This window comes from Thermobia domestica, chromosome 16 (genome assembly GCF_964235325.1).
Source record: "Thermobia domestica chromosome 16, izTheDome1.hap1.1, whole genome shotgun sequence".
NCBI classification, from domain to species: Eukaryota; Metazoa; Arthropoda; class Insecta; order Zygentoma; family Lepismatidae; genus Thermobia; species Thermobia domestica.
Window position 1 is genome coordinate 108,984,946 of NC_137469.1, and position 18,471 is coordinate 109,003,416.

The 18,471-nt window shown below is 34.2% G+C and overlaps 1 protein-coding gene across 5 annotated transcripts in view; it reads right to left on the reverse strand.

The window, feature by feature from the left end:
• Nucleotides 1-1,426: 1,426 nt before the first annotated feature.
• LOC145673333 (MAP kinase-interacting serine/threonine-protein kinase 1-like) overlaps nucleotides 1,427-18,471 on the reverse strand; it is a 244,304-nt gene continuing 227,259 nt past the window's right edge. For 4 of the 5 annotated variants that reach the window (XM_081742935.1, XM_081742936.1, XM_081742937.1 and 1 more), the window contains 7 exons: nucleotides 15,028-15,150; nucleotides 13,237-13,456; nucleotides 11,925-12,061; nucleotides 9,725-9,879; nucleotides 7,705-7,899; nucleotides 6,040-6,248; nucleotides 1,427-3,701 (listed from right to left, as the gene is read on the reverse strand). In XM_081742935.1, the coding sequence (XP_081599061.1) occupies nucleotides 3,434-3,701; nucleotides 6,040-6,248; nucleotides 7,705-7,899; nucleotides 9,725-9,879; nucleotides 11,925-12,061; nucleotides 13,237-13,456; nucleotides 15,028-15,150 (1,307 nt within the window). In that variant the 3' untranslated portion in view covers nucleotides 1,427-3,433. Of the gene's footprint in view, nucleotides 3,702-6,039; nucleotides 6,249-7,704; nucleotides 7,900-9,724; nucleotides 9,880-11,924; nucleotides 12,062-13,236; nucleotides 13,457-15,027; nucleotides 15,151-17,609; nucleotides 17,851-18,471 lie in introns of those variants that run through there. The other variant, XM_081742939.1, reaches the window with a different exon arrangement.

Here is an 18,471-nt window from a genome sequence, read left to right on the forward strand (position 1 = left end):
TGAAATGGATAGTAATAGGGTTTGTAGAATTGGTGGTACGACCTCAAATCACGCAGTCCTTTGGAGCTGAAAGTGGGAGTTACAAGCGTGATTCAGAGGCACCGGAACAAAGATTTGCGAGAGATTTATCACTTACTTTTGTGGACACGCAAACTTGATAGGTATAGACTTGCACCTGACATATTTCATATATAAATGAAATGCTACTAATTACGTGTAAGTAAAATGCAACTATTTTCATGAGCTTTACCTTTTTTTGTAAATTTTCACATTACGCGTTGTATATGGAACATCCTACATACACACTAAAAAAAAAAAAAAATAATAATAATAATAATAATAAAAAATAAAAAAGCCAATACGTAATCTTTTAAGCTAATAGCTGTAGAATTGAATTAACCTTTTTTAAAAATAGTAACTGCAGTCAAGGGCGCCGATTTCTCTGTAATTTTTTTTTTTTTGGGAGGGGGCATTCAGATGCAGAAAGCATATATGAGAATTTTAAGACAAATTGCATTCAAATTATGCCAAATATTGCAAAGTTACAAATACAATAATGGGGCCCGCATGAGCTTCTGGGAGGCCCGGGCCCCCTCAGCCCCCCCCCCCCCTGAGTGCAGTATTGACAATACGTAATAATCTTTTTTAACCTAACAACTGCAGAATTCGCAATGGCTTTCTTCCAAGCCAGTAACAACTGACAATGATTAGAATTATTATATTATATATATATGTATATAAGAAACAGAACAGAATTACATAAGATCTTTGTTCAGACTTTGAAGAGCAATTAGTAGACGTATATCAAAACCAGCAGTTTCATACTAGTTTTTTTTTCCACTTGGGTACAGATGTAATCACCTGGAATTATACACTATGGAGCAGTTTCTTTGGTGAAAGCAGCAAACAAATATTGTAGTTATTGGGGAATTTCATGAATTTGACATTACAACTGTACCACTTCGGGAAAAAATAACTTTTCAAAGCTACTCTCGCTTATTTGATAATCTGTTTTAATTCTAAAGTAGGTATCAAGTTGATTGCTTTCTTCCGTGCAATGATGCTAGTAATGTTTTGAATAAAGACTCAAAAATCCGAATTCTGTAGCCAGAAGTGTTTACAGACATCCGCAGCTTACCCTCGTGCCTAATGGCTATTGCCCCATATTTCAAATAAGAAAACCAGCTCTGATTGCCGACCGACATCGTGAATACTCAAACTGTACTATATTTTAGTTCTCCACTACATCTTTTACTCTCTTACTTACTGCATAGGATTGCAGAACTGGTTTCTAAGAATTTCTATATATATACTAAGAGTTTTGCCAATTTCTTCAGCCAGTATCTAGTAATTCACATTCACTTATCTGCATTACACGTTTACTTAATAAAATAAAATAATAATGATAAATGAACACACAACCATATCCTTTTTATATCTTTATTTATCAAATTTTGCTTCATTTTGGACAGTTAAAATAGCTTCTTCAAGATACAGCTTTTTCAGGTATATCATTTCTTGAGACAGATCTTTTATTTTTTTTAATTACAAAGGAAAAAAATCAAAACAAAATATCCGGTACTTCCTGTTTAGAAACTAAAAAATGACGCTATTTTATTTCCTAATTTTATTATACACTCTGAAATGTATTTTGTAAAATATACACGATGTTAAGATACCGGTAAACAAGGACTTTCCTTTTCTATGAAACAAATGTAATGATGCACATTTTCAATAACTACATGTTTGTTAAGGAGACTTCGTATCCAAAACATATTTTAAAATAAAAACAAAAATTAGTAATATGTGTTAATACTACTTCTGGTAATTTCATTGTTTATATATAAATTTTATAACTTGTACACTGATGTAACAATGTGAGCTATATTCTTATATATGTATGTATGTATATATTTATATACCTTTAATATTATTATTTACTCATATTCATAATGGTATGAACAGTTCTCATATTTTTTTTTTTTCATTTTCATTTAACTAATGCAATGCACAAAGCCTCACTCCTATAACAGCATTATTGTTTTCAGCCATACGCGATGTTTTAATTGTTACTTTAGCCCTATTCTTCAAAGTGAGACTAGGCTTTACGTCTAACAGTATAAAAACAAAATAACAATTTTTTTTTTACTTCTTTCTTTCTTTTTTTGTATATATACATATCAGTCATTCTCTCTCTTACAACACATACTTTTACATACACACACACACAAAACATACATACGCACATACATGCAACTCTCTCTCCCCCCTGTGCTTTATCCACATTATCACAGATAAAAGTGCTGTTTCTTCTCTATTTTTTTTTTCCATTGCAAGAAGCAGAAAAATAATTAACATAAAAAAAGAATGGAAAACGAAATAAAACATCTGCAAGCGAGACTGTATGTTAAGTAAACGGGTGGACCCCACACCAGCTCACAAGTGATTTTTTCTTGTATTTCTTAAATTAATACCACACACGGTACAATATGGCACTGCAGTAAAAAAAATAACGAAAATGCCAAAAGCACAAGTAGAGAGATGACTGGCTTTCCTATTAGCCATATTTACAACTATAATCTATTATTTATATATATATATATATATATATATATATATATATATATATATATATATATCGTAGATATTTATGTAGCTTTTGCATTCTGAAAACCATATACACATATGCTCTTCCTCACACACAAGTTTATATATATTCAAACACACCTCACGCTTACGAGACTAGATACCCCCCAAAGCCCAGATCAATGGTTTCCGAAGTAGCTGAGCACTAGGGTATAGTTAACTTAATGCTATGATATAAAAAGAAGGGGAAAAAATATTGAAGGTACCATAATTGAGCTAAATAACCCTTCCCTCCCGTTCAATCCCCATACATCCTTTTCGAAGTATATTTATGGTTTTCTGTTTATTTTCTTTTTTAAGACTGGTACCTTTTCTAAAGTGTTACGATTACAAATCTTACAATTAGAGAGGAATATTCTTAACTATTATGATTCTTTGTAAAATAAGAGGAAAAAAATACTTTGTACAAATTTGTACAACCTTCTCCAGCCTTCTTGTACGTACAAGTGGTCCCACTTGCACACTTTTTTTTTCTTTCTTTTGGACAAACTACAAAATTGGTTGCAATATCAAGCACTCTTGTTAACATTATAGGATGATGATCTTATATAGATATATATGTATCAGTTAAGTGCTTACGAAAGCTATTATTAATAAACAAATTCCTTCAACCAATTTCCAACTTCACACCCCGCAATGATTACCGTAACGGCTCCAGTATATAAACTTCGTCCGTTAACAGCAAATTAACAATCACACAATTCTCGATCTTTTTCTTTTCTCCGTTGGGAGAATAGAAGAAAAAAAATTAAAAATAAACCCTGAGTATTTTGTAAGCCTGTGGGAATCAGCCACTGGGTGAAGCAATGGCATCTTGTTTGAGGCTCTGAGCTTTAAGCCTTCGCTGGAGAAGCTTAGACTCGCTGGGCGGAGACAATCCAAAAGGTGGCGTCTGCAATGACGGAGATCCTATTAGGGGCCCTTCTCCAGTCGTGCTCTCATCACTCTCTGACAAGTGGCGGAAATCCATGTTCATGCTAAAATGTTGGAGAACGACTCTATTCACAGCCATCGCACTCTCCGCAAAAGCAGACAATTCCTTAGCGCTGTTGTTCCTGTAAATAAAACATATCGAGAATTTAAATTATATATATTATATTTCTAAGTAATACAGTTGCATAGTGTAACAGAATGACATACATTACCTAGGTATTATAATTCCCAGTGGCCTACCAGTTATTGTTCCCTTTTTCGTCACACACCATACCTGGTTTAAATATGCTCTAAAGAAAATATATGCACTAAATTGACTCAATATGAGATGTACACCTAACAAGTAAAATAAGTAACTACATATTTTAAAATATTAAAGTACATTTCTGAAAAAACCCTCAATTTTAACAAAGACGACTACACTGCTATTCCTAATATTCTTTCGATTTCTGCTACTATACTAAATATACAAGCAATGGCAAAATTAAATTTTCTATAGCCCTTCTGCGACTTGAGCTATCAAGTGTTGTGTTTGTGTGTATTGCTCATTCCTGAGGTTATTTAAACTTTCTAATACATATTATATGCTTTATGCTGAAAACTCTTGCGGAACAATATAGTTGCTCAATGTCAATTAATTTAGGCTTGATAAACACAACATGCACTTGGCAAAGAACTCTTTTATCGCTTTCCAAAAAACAGAAAAATTAAGAAGTTCATATATATACACTGTCAGAGCTTGAAATATGCACTCGCCTGCTTGCTAGTGATGAGTACTTTTTTTACATTTGGCGAGTAATTTTGATCAATCAAAAACGTGTTTTAATCCACACAACAAACAAACAAACAAACAAACAAACAAAAAAAAATGTAATATTGCAATGCACCACCGTGAACGATCGTTTCTTTCGACTCAGCTTCTGTACAGTGCTACATAGTTGTCAATATTGTTATTGTTTCCTGCCAAAGAGTGGCACTAGTGCTGCAGTAGTGTGGTTTCGACACAAACGTAGTTCTAGCTGTGTTTTATATTTGGCAGATGAATACTCGCCCGTACGCCGTTGTCCTTTAAAAACTGCTTACGCTATCCCGTTTGAATGAAACGAAATAACTAGACATCGTGAAGCGTAAAAATTGTGATCCGCAATATATTTTGTTCAGAGTGCTACTCCTGCATTGGCTTGCGACTATGTATCCTTGTTCACAGCAACTACATATCCTTTTTCAGCAGTATATATTGACATGTTTACTGCGTCCTAAAGTGATATTTGTTTATTTGTACCAACATGTGACTACAAAATGGTGTGGCTAGTAGATTAATTGTCTGACTACTACTTGCAAGCAAGATTTTTCAAGCCTTGTACATCGTATAGATTTCATTAAGATATACGATAGATACGTGAAACCCTAGGTTTCATATTCCGCAGTTACGCTATGTTAGCAATATTTTACAATCTGGGGCTTTTCAGATTGATTAGGGATATTTCTGTGGAAGTGGACGTTCCATTCACATAAATATTCGATTATTGATATCTTCCAGTTTTCTTCTTCATCATCATCATCATCATCAATAATAATAATAATAATAATAATAATAATAATAATAATAATAATAATAATAATAATAATAATAATAATAATAATAATAATAATAATAATAATAATAATAATAATAATAATAATAATAATAATAATAATAATAATAATAATAATAATAATAATAATAATAATAATAATAATAATAATAATAATAATAATAATAATAATAATAATAATAATAATAATAATAATATACACTTTACACACTTGCATACGACCTTATGTAAGTATAGAAATATTTACTGATATTTATGTAAATTTCGAACAATTCTGCATTGAAAGTAAAAGAATACTTCCAAGAATATTTTCATTCATCCATCTTCTCCATTATCGTTTTGGGATACAATTATAATCAAGTAGTATGAAATGTAAAAGCATTTTCATAAAAATACTGCGACTTACCAATACATAAATAAATAAATAAATTTCGGAAATGCATGTATTATTGTAATTATTTAGTTAACATGCTACGGCTATGTTCCGAGGCTAAGGGAGATGATTTGATTATGAACGAAATGGTGTAATGACGAAAGGACGAGGAAGCGGAGAAATTCTAGAGAAAAGAAACGTACGGTGTTTGTCCACCTCGAAACCCATTTTGTGAGCTGGGATCGAACCAGGGATCGAACGTACCAGAGAACGCTCTTCCACTGAGCCACCGCGATCCCATACATCTATTAGGTTACTTCGTAGTTCAGTGAAAACTATGATACCCCTTCAAAACTCACTTTTTTCATTCTTGTTTCGTTTACCCCAATCAATGTACAAATTCTCACCGAATATCGAGGAATACTGCTTTACAGAAGCGACACTGAGTCTTAACGAACGTAATACTAATAATTTAGGAACGATGTTGCTTACCTTCTGATAACTTGTGGCGTAATAAGTTGAGTTGCTGAACCCATTCCTTGAACCCACGGATGATTCAACACACTATCTGCTGAAAGACGTCGGCTTGCTTCTTTCACTAGTAACCTACGGATTAAGTCCTTTGCATCTTCTGAGATACTCATCCACTCCCTTTCCGGAAAGTCGTACCTTCCCTCTTGAATACTGGTAAATAACAGCTCCTTTAAAAATGAAACATATTTAACATTATTCTCAAATAAATGACTTGAATTTACAATTACATGTATAAGCACGTTAACTTGACAATTTAAATATTTTCACTGGTTCAAACTTACTGATTACATTATTAATATCCCCTTAATCCCAATTAACATCAAAAGTAGCAAAAAGAATACTGGAAGATTGACAGAGAAGAGTAAAAATTAAGTGAACTTAACTGGAATGCCTTTCACCAAGGTTGTCTAGTAGGTTATCTGGAAGAAATCGTGACGAAGGGTCTACATAGGGAACACACAGTGTCAGCAGAAGTTAGAAAGATTAATTATACTCGATTTGCAGAAGAATGGCTCTTATTGCGGGATTTGAACTGAATTTCTTGGGAAAACTTTATATACATGTATCAGAAAACATAGACTGACGAGGAGCAAAGTACCCTGACAGCATTATTAACGAAGATTTGAAGTTCAATGTAAGATAAAAGAAAGGATGGGAATGTCGAAAGAAACATTTAAGACGACGGAACACGTTTGTGCATGTTTGAATGACACATCAAATGTTTCATGTGAAAAATAGTTGCTTTCGGAACATACATGTAGAGATTAATAGAGAAAACTAGCTTGGGTGAAAAGAAAAATCTAAGAAACGTTAGGAAAGGAAGACGAAAGAATAATATTGAACATACTTTTAAAAAAAGACAAAATGTTTGGGATGATGTTGGGAAAGCAATCGTATCTCGAGGAAACTGACAAGCACAACACATTGAAAGGTTAAAGCGATTTCACTGGATGGACGAGATTAACCTCAATAATTGAATTATTGCTACATAAAGACGACATGATTAGCTGAAGAAATGATACATGGAAGTTTTTTGATTAGCGGCAGCTAACATGGAAATGGATAAAAGGGACAGAATCCAGATTTAAGGGTAAGATTTCTATTTGCACTGTCATGAATTATTTTCTTGCGCAGCAGCTATCAACATCATTTTTGGTCGAACTCGTTCTCAACTGAACTTCACAGGCAATGTCATGAAAAATACGCAATTATAAGCGATATTCCATATTAACACAAGAGGTTTCACCCATAATTTACATTCGTAAGTCACTCTGGCGCTCAACTGAAGGACCTCTGCAAGAGGAAGAATTATCTAGTAAAACTAATACAGCGAATATAAAAGCTCATACGTACTTTAAACGGATTCAATCTTCCCATTCACAAAATGATTTGCAATAAATGTTCGCAATGGACCCATACAGAAATTTTCGAGATCTTAAATGGAATTGCACCAAGGAGTGATCACAAATTGATAAGTCGCTACAATACAAATCGATTTTCTTTATATTTTTTAATGACGAATTTTACGTATCAAAAATATACTAGTAACCAGCAATCTTTCAATGATCCCTAACTCCTTCGATCAATTACACATGATGATCCGCATATGATTTATTTACTTACCTGACAAGCATGACAATTTTCACCGCGTTCCCAGCCGCAGTCTGATCCACATCTTCCGTAGAATGGAGGGTAGCCGCACAACAAAATATACATTATAACACCAAGGGACCAAAGATCACAACGTTTGTCATAGGATGATGCCTCCCCAATGAAAGCTTCTACTACTTCTGGAGCCATGAACTCAGCACTTCCCACCTGTAAGTAAACAATGTGTTGGGTTAGTAATCTGTGTTTTTTAACTATTATATTTTACTTCCATTGAAAGCTCATATATATTACCGACTATATACAAGATTACATTAGCTATTTACTGGACCAAACATATACTTGATCTTCTAAAACTCTAATTGGTAGTACAGTCTTTATGCTCTCTTGAACATTTTAATCTAATTCCGTTTGTCTTTGTTTTCGTGTGTCATTTGTCATCTTCGCAATGCGTCACGTTCGTTTAAATTAGTGGCTATATTCAAATTACTTTCAAGCCACGATGGTAACTCATTTACAATTGATTTTTAAAACACTATGTCAAATGCTTCTTTACACGTCCATAGTTATGCTTTATAGACACGGTTTTCAAGAAATATGCAAACCTTTAGTGGAAAAAAAAAAAAAAAAAAAAAAAAAAAAAATCGAGCGGTGCGCTTTATTATCATAATTAAAACTTTCAAATTCCAAATATGCTATGAGCATGCTTATTGCTTATGTTATTTTAAATGATATAAATGCAACTTTTTTTGGATACTTCAGAACAGCACTATTAAATATGTATAATACACTTGTAACAGTAATACACACAAAAAATAAATACCCTGGAGTCACTGAAAACGAATTCCAAATATGCTATGAGCATGCTTATTGCTGCTTATGTTATTTCAAATGATATAAATGCCAACTTTTTTGGCTCTACTTCAGAACAGCACTATTTAATATGTATAATACATACAAAAAATAAATACCCCGGAGTCGCTAAAAACTAATATACAGTTCTAACCCTCATAAACATTTAAGAGATTCATTCCACATTACATTCTACAATTTACAAAAGATTAATAACTAGATAATTTAGAAATATGGATATAAGAGTTTCTACGCAATCTTGATTGCTTTTGTAGCTATACCAATGAATGAAACCCATCTTTGCTTGAGCTGTAAGCCTGTGTCTCTTAAGATTCTTGCCTTCCTCTAGTATTCTATGGCTTCACTGATTTCCCTCTCCTAGCAACCTGAACACTAGTTAAGCAGTAAAGTGGTTTCTGAAAAAGACATGTCCTCAATTGACATGTCTGCCAATCCCGATTTTTCTACTTGACGCCGTCTAATAATCAGAATCTTAATGTTGTTGTTGTATACAGATTACTACTTACGTAATAAATTCTCGTTCATTCCCATTAAAGTAGGATGAACAGATTTAGAAAAATAAATATACATAAAACCAGGACAATCGACAAGCTAGTGCAATTTGATATTCAACCAGTATAATATGATAATCCTAAGGTTAACGAATATTGAGCTTATCTCGGAGTGCGTTCGAATTATTTAACAAAACGTCTAAATCTTCCAAATGAAGACTACTATGGGGATGAAGAACACGTAAAAATTAACTATTTAACCACGATACAAAAACGGGAAGCTGTTTCTAGCACTATTTATTTAAAAGAGCGTCACTCCCGGTTGCATTTTTCTCTGGACGGTTTTCTGAAAAAACGGAACATCTGGTCACCCTGCATCAAACCCTTTTATTACCTACTCTTAACAATAATAACTTTGGAGGAGGGAGGGAAGTCAATCAGCAACAGAAACGGAAGAGTAAGGAGTTGCTAAAGTTTGACATAAACTTTACCAACTAATTGCGTGAATCTCCTGATCATTTCATGCATACGACATGAAACATATTACTAACGAAGAAACTAAAACAAATTCCCTTTCTTATTTAATAAAAAATAATCATCTAATAGTCACGGATCCGCAAAGAAGTGTAAGCCTATGGTCGCAAAGAAGTGTAAGCCTATGGAATCCTTACCGGTGTGAGCAATTGCGGTGTGGTGATGGGAGAAGTTAGCGTGGAGTTGAACTTAATTCCAGACCCTAGATCAAAATCACAAATCTTCACAGGACTCAATTTATCGGGATATACACACAGGATGTTCTCGGGCTTCAAGTCACGATGAGCAATTCCTAGAATACAAAGGGAAATACAATTGAAAAGAAATTATACAAAACTAATACATAAAATTATAAAAACAAAGGGAAAATGTGAAGTTAAAAATCTACAGGGACTACATAAAATTATATCGATAATAACTTAATAAAGATAATTAATAATTTAATCGTTATCATTATGCATATATCAAGTGTTAAAAACGTTGGAAGCGTATTACAGAATTGAAATAACCTTCCATTTTGTGATTCTGTATCAGAGAGCGTGATCTTCGTAATTCCTATGGAATGTTTAGTTAATATTATTTCAGACTTACATTAATAATAATAATAATAATAATAAAACGGGAAAACGTGACATACTCGTTCAAACAGATGAAGATCAGAACATATTTTAATCATTTGGAAAATTATTCTCTTCTTTTAAACCAAGGGGTAATTGAAGAAATTTGAAAGGAAAAGGTTATTTCAAACTGCCAGTCTCAAAAGTTGTTATATTAGATTCAAAAATTTCCACTTTCAGTTAATCCACAGATACCGAAACTAAAGAGCGTCTTTTTTTCGCTAGTGGCCAAAAAGCAACAAGCCTACGTGCAAAACTAAAGAAACTATAGCACATAAAATGTCTTTAAAATTAATTTTTTCTATGATGTTGGCAGTTAATCCACATAATTGACAATTCTGTATCGAGTTATCATTCAGAACTAATACAGGAATCGCACCCGTATTTGAAAGAATGCAACAAAATTAATTCACTGAGAAACTTATCTCACACTGCATATTTCGACCAGAGGTTGAGAATGTAGCCTTTGTCAAAGTCTTATGTGTTAAGTACCGCACTTATCAATATTAATCGGGCGGCTTCCTGTCAACAGCGGGAAGATATGAATTTAAATTTTCATTAAATTTTAGCTTCCAGGAACTTCAATTCTTACCATTATTAAAACGTATTTATGTATTCCAATTTAAAGAAAAGATGTAATTTAAAATATGTTAATAGATTAAGGAAAGCAAGATACTTAAACAATGTTTACCTCCAATTTTAGCCTAATTACGAACCTCACTGGGCTAAAATTTAGATATCGTTTATCGGTGCTTATGTGCCGAACCTTCAGTAAGAGCGGAAAAGACGCCGACACATGTCAAATATCTTAAAGTGTGATAATCAGTTGATTTTGAGTTTACCGTCCCGTTCAGCAGCGAGGCTATTATGAGACGTGGACTTACTGATTAACGTGGAATCCGAACCACATGAGCTCCCGTCGGGAATCGAACCCGGGTCTCCCACACCAATAAAGTGTGATAAAAATGTAGATTTATTTATACAACCTGTTCTTAAATTTATATCATTATTTTTAAGTATAACTCTTGTGCAATACTGTTAACATTTAAGACTTGATTTAGTTTTACATCTGAGAACTACATTAACCTTTATAATTATGAACCTTCTGAAGTAAAAGAATCCACCATATAACAAAACAATGTTCTCTTTTCATTGTCTTAAAACCATTAATGTGGAACATTTACTTCTCTTTCAACTGTAGTCACTGAACATTTGAACTCCCACCTCACATAGCTTTCGCCAGTAACTTGAACGAAAGACCAATTTGGATGTAATTGATTTGTTGTGAGGAGGAAATTAATCTCTGCAAGTTAACCTGATTTATTCGTTCCAACGTTTGTGACAAACGTCACGTGCCTCTAAGCTCTAACACAAATTCAAGATATAAAACGCGAGACCTGTAAGACGAATCATAAACTAATAATAGAAATTAATACATGAAATGAAATCTTTGAGTTTTACGTCCCACGGTTATGCCGGTTAGACTAAAGGAGACGGTGATGATGAGAGATGAGTGAAATGGTGGAATGAAGAAAGTGGGAGGAAACGGGAGAACCCCGAGAAAACCCACGAGCACAGTGTCTGTCCACCACAAAGTTCACTTGGCGGAGGCTGGGATCGAACCCGGGACCCCAAGCACCAGAGGTGAACGCTCTACCACTGAGCCACCGTGCCCCCCAGAAATTAATACAATTACCTATGAAGACTGAAATATATATACCTTTCTTATGTAAAAACTGTAGAGCACTAGCCAGGTCCCTTACAATCTGACTCGCTTCTTTTTCTGTGAAGTGGATATGCTCTTGGATCCTATTAAGAAGTGGACCTCCATTCACCTTCTCAAACACCAGGTAAAACCTGCAAAAAAGTTAAATATATATAAAATGTGATTCATACTCAAACTACTACACTATATATATATATATATAGTCAAATACGAAGGTTTTGTCCTGTTCGTGACTATCTTTCAGTTTTGGTATCTGAAAATGGAATGATATGAAGTCTTGTCGAGATCAACACAATTACATAGTTACTGACAATGCTCGTGTTTTTTTTTTCTGGATCAAGCACGGAACTGAAGCCTTCATTGTTTGTTATAATTTTCATGTTTTTTTTTTCTCCTCCAGAAGTACATGCTGTATACATAGCATGTCTCGGTTATTGTACCTAGATTGTATTTGCCTCACTAAGTCCAGATACTTAACACATCACTTGCATTATGCATATCTGTCAAAGAGTCCCTTATGCATAACTCCCTCGTGAATATATGGTCAGTGAAGGCACGGGAGACCCAGGTTCGATTCCCGGCAGAAGCACTTGTGATATCCCACATTAAGTTGAGTCTACATTTCATATAGCCTCGGTATAGATCGGGCCACTAAACTCCAAACCAACCAATCAATCAATCAACAACCCCTTATGCAGCCAAGAATATTACAGCATTGTTTCTACAAGCAAATATACTTAACTCTCAGAGGAAGAATACGCGTGATAATGTAGATTCAAAAGTAGATTGCCAGAGATGATATTTAACTTTCACCTACCTCTTTAAGTGTTAAAGATTATAAAAGTTTGTTCCTTACTGTGGGAAGTACTTAGAACGAAACAACTCGTAATTTGTCAAGATAACTTTTGCTTCCTCTGACGTCTCCTTTAGGAGTATCTAATTTACTTACTCTAAAATGTTTCTTTCTTAAGAACCCATTGTCCCACATTTTCACATCAGATACAGAATACTTTTGTGAGTGCTGAAAAATTTCGACGCATTAAAAAGAACAAGGTGAAGATCAGCACAGAAAATCATTAAAAAGATTCTTGGAAACTCTAAAACAAAGTTCAGAAGACGAGAAACTTTTATTACTCGATAAAATGATCTTGCTAAACAATTCCTTTCTTTGTCGACTAGACATACTTTTATTTATTTTTGCTAGCATTGGACAAGTTACAGTATAGTAAGCCGAAAGCTTTCAAACTCACGAGCGTTTATACTATTTCTGACGTTCCATAATTAACTAATATTTTGTTTTGCTTACCTCTCTTCATCTTCGAAGAATTCTATCAGGTGTATGATGTTTGGATGGCCTTGGCAATGATGGAATGTCTCCACTTCTTTAAATACTCTACTTCTACTATGGCCTGGAATTTTCTCGATCATCTTCACAGCATATTCCATGTCAGTCCAAATATTCACACAAGTTTGAACAGAGGCATATGCTCCTTCTCCAAGCACTTCGCCGGTCAGTTTGTACAATTCTACAAAAGAAATTATTCTACTTGTAGGACTAATATATATACACTCCACAGAACATCTGCACAGAGTACCTGTAATAACATAGCAATTGAGAACGAACACAGATTGCTAGACGCTGAACATTTTGATAATAATAAAATAAACCCACTTAGGAACTTCTTTTCTGCTCTATATTTGCTTAATCCCAACAATCTGTGTTCATTATAATACTATAAACAAACATCCACCAACTACTTACACTTGCAGAAATTACATTGTTTACTAGGTAACACTTACACAGATCAATTTAAAAAATCTCTAATCGTCTGATAGTCATTAAACGCAAAGCTTTACATGAATCAGAAAACTCAATGGGATTTCTTTTTTCTGAATCTTTATTACACGCTCACAAATCGAATTATTCATCTATAAACCACTATAAAATTTTGAAACATAGGCAAAGGTTCAAAATATTCTGAATATGTAAACGTAACTCAGACGCTCTGCAATTTCAACCTGCACAAAACGTACTTTTATCAGCGTTGGACCAACAATACTGACGATAGGAAAATTTACAAAAATAATTATGACTCCTGGAAATAATATACAAGTAGAAATAAGGTTTTCTCATCTTTCACATGTGTGTTAATCAAGGCTGGTAATAAAAACTGAATATGTTCACATAGTAATGAGATATGGCAGATAAAATATAATACTACTCTATGCCGTGAGACCTTATAGTAGTGGAAGAGATCATCTCATATTATTAGGAGTGGTTATATTAAAGTTAAAAATGAAATCATAACTTTCATTAATCATGCTCTAAACTTGGAAATACTGATTACATACCATGCATCACATTAAGTTTGTGTTTTTCATTTCACATCCTTCTGTAACACACTGCTTATGATATATATTAGTGCTGAAATACGACCATTATTCAGAGTATCACCGGTGACCGGGTTTGATTCCCAGTGGGAGAACCCTGAAATTTGAAAACATTAACGTGGTTCGGATAGATCCATGACTCATATAGCCTCAATTCTGAAAAGGGACGTTAACCTCGAACCACCAACCAATTGATCACTTCTCAGCTTTGCTACCCGACACATTCTTCTCCCAGAACAATTGAGTTGAGTTGAGTTGATTTTGAGTTTATCGTCCCGTTCAGCACCGAGGCTATATGAGACGTGGATCTACTGATTAACGTGGAATCCGAACCACATGAGCTCCCGCCTGGAATCGAACCCGGGTCTCCCGCGCCAAAGGTGCGTACGCTAACCGCTTAGCCACGGACGAGCTCCCCAGAACAATTGAAACTGCGACTGCGATCAATCTAAGTAGTCAAAGTTGAACGGTGTATACAAAGTTATAACTTCTCATTAAGTATTTTCTACCCAACTGATCATACTCAATCTTGATTAGTATACTGTCATTTTTTTACTACTCTACAGTCATTAAGAAGTTGTTCCTATTTTTAACATATCTTGGTGAGAAATCGCCTGTGCAATATATACCTAGTGAAAAATGTTATTCATTATGAAGGCATACTGCTATTATTGATTTAATCATGATTTAGGGAGAATTAACAAACCTTGGAAACAGGAGGCTACCAGGCTAGAGCCGGCTCTCTTCTTCTTCTTACGTTTCCTCCTGGCCTCCTCTTTACGTTGCTGGACCTCATTGGTCTTATCTCTCAGCACACCCAGAACCTCACCTGCAACATGCAATACAGTACCGTCATTATTAATGTCTCCTCAAACACACCAATTTGCATGAAACATATACTAGAACAACATTTTCTCGCACCTCAATGAAACTGTAGGGTAGACTAAAGGGGACAGTTGATTAATGGGAGTGAAAAATTATGAGAGATGGTAGAACGAGGAAATGCGATAACCTGAGACAACGTATGATCAACGATATTGTACACCATGAACTCAAATTGTATGAGATCGAACTAAGGAATCTTCAAATCAAAGAACCACTATGCTCCTATTCTCGCTCTTTAGGTTAATTTTTCGGTTAAATATACTTGTCAAAGACACATCTAGCTTCTAGGTAGATTTAAAAAGCCTTATTCAAGGTAACATGTCAACTATGTTAAGACGTTTAAACAATAAACTATTTACTAGCTGTAAGTATTCGTCGATACCAGGTCTCCATTGCACGGCTATTTACCTCTGCTGCTGTTATGTAAGCCCAAAACACAAAGTATTATTAGAAACCGTGAGACACGTGCATATATGTTTTCACGCCCCCAAAATTGATACTCTAGAGTCGCAAAGCGGGAGAAAAATGCTTCGTAGGTGATTAGACCTATTCAAGATCTGTGTAGAAAATGTAGTGGCTTATGTCCTCCTTTCTATGTGAAAAAGCTGTAGATATTATTATTATTACGTATTATTAAATATTTATATTATTACGAAATTAGAAACAACACGAAATCCTGAATTTAACGTCTCACGTTTATGCACTTTAAGCAAAACGAGACGAATAACTAATAAAAGTGAATAATTGGGAGAACCCTGAGAAACTCACGAGCAGGGCAGGTTGTTGAAGACACTAAATAGAACACTATCAATGAATGCTCTATTACATATATTAATTAGAAAAGAGAGAGAGAGAGAGAGAGAGAGAGAAAATCCTAAACTCTGGGGATATTTTCTACTGCTACATACGATTTATACTAAATCTGCCTTACAGTCTGTACAGAATCATTAAAATACACACTGATACCTTTCTTTCACAAGGTGAACAAAACATGAATACCGCTTTACTCTCAAGCATGTGGATGGACCTACTCTTTATGCAACCAGATTATTATTATTAACTACTGAGTATGAAACTGTGCACCATAGCTAATCCCGAATAAAAGAAGCCCATCCGAAACGTAGAAACTGACAAAAACAATTTAACTCTTTAAATTCTACTAACATGACTAAACGTCTGTTAGGTAACGGGTATCGCATTTTTTATTTGTGCCACTCACCCGAACAAAAGCGTACGTGGCGTACATAAAACAGATTTTTCTGTCCCTATTTCGCTGTTCAAAACATGCGCCGCGTTATCAGTTGCCTCACGACCATCCATAACTTGTTCTAATTTTTCGCTAGCACTATCCGAAAGATTGATTTATTTCTCATTACAGGCTTGTCTGTGCGTATGAAATCGAATACTTTAATATAATTCTACATAAATATTCTACATAGTATGTTCCAAGTATGGGGATTGATACTACTAACAATTTGATCTCTCTATTCGTGGGTTTCGCCTGTTAAACTAGTAATTTTCCTTTTAGTAAAGCCAAAAGCATTCATTACGTTATTTTAAATAAAAAACGAGAATACATGTATTTATTTAAGAAAAAAAAAAACTATTTGAAATAGATCCCAGTATTAAGCTAGAATTTATTCCCCCGAAATGTAGATGAAGACACACATAATGGGATGGAGAACATGAAAATAAACGCATGAATTCTTACTTAATTGTCAACTCGACGTTCCAAAGAACTAACATTATTTTGGTTAATACTTGTTCCATTTTATCCACCACAATTGTATTGGATGTTCAGCGTATATGATGTACACATTTATTATTCTAATTTGCTTTACAAGCTTTAGTAATTTACTGTGAACGTTATATATAAAATGCAAAAAAGTTTTAATATACAAATAAGAACAATTAAATTAAGTTTCACTTTATATTACAAATTCCAACATTGTCATGTTTCACCTTTCTCATGACGAGTCACTCGACATAAGAAGTAAACGGAGAATTTCCAGGGATAAAGAAAATAAATAAAAATAAATAAAATAAAAATTAGAAGAGGTAATAATAGCACATAATATCTTCACGAAAACTAGAAAATGAAACAAACAGTTTCACTTCGTATTCTGTAGTTTCGTTATTTCTAGAACTGAAGCTTATTGCGTCTATTTTACGGTGAATAACACTTTCAAGGATAAAGTTGTTATTTCTCACCGTAGGCTCTTTTGTTTCAAGAACGACTTTGTTATACACATTCTGTTTTGAAAGACGTATAATGGAGCATTAAAAATGATGTCCAGTTAACATTTAATTCTCACTTTTTAAATGCTGATTGTGTTAAATCACAATAATAACGCTCAGACAAAGGGAACTTGAGCAACACAATGTTTACATCCTAATACTCACACGATGGCACCGTCTCGGCCTCCTGCACTTCTTCAAAGATCTTCTCAACCATGTTTGATCCACGAATGCCGAAATGATCACAACAAAAACACTTGACTAGATATTGTATAGCACACTGGCAGGATACTCAAAACTATAAGGCTAGCAGCGGCCTAAGACGGCTTAGTAAACACCACTTAACAAGCTGTTCAGTCCATCTCACTTCCTTCCCGGTCACAACATCACTAACAAGTCTCGCTTTGGCGGACTGCTTTTACTGCGCAGCTGGGGGGGTAGGAAGTACGTCACACGTTTAGCTTCTGACTCACTGCCAACAAGGATTGCCACCCGTATGATGCAAAACGTTCCACGTTCACGTAACAATAAACATGACAAGAGAATTCTCCCGTAAAGGTGAAACCACACGCTTATGAACTGAAATTTTCCGATTTTTGTTTTTTCATTTCATATGTATGACTTAATGTAATATGGTGGAACATTGCATTATCTATCTTGAAATAATAATCATATAAATGATACGATCTATCGCAATAATGTTCGCCCATTTCCAATTCAGAAAAATAAAATTATTTAGTTCTGCAAAGTCATGTCGTTTGTACGAATTAGTATAACTTGCACGTGACAATGTTTATTTGATCCTCTAGAAAGCGTATCTTACAAGTGATCAAATCACTCAAGAACTACTGTATTAACTTGGAATCAACCGACTTAACATAATCTGTATCACATCATAGGCCTAGTTTTTCTTCTCTCTTTTTAAAGAAATTAAAACAGTGGTTTAGGAAGAATTATTTACGAAGAACTCCGGCCCAGAAAACGAGAAATAATGGCGCCTGAGAGCCGATGACCTGACCACATATCA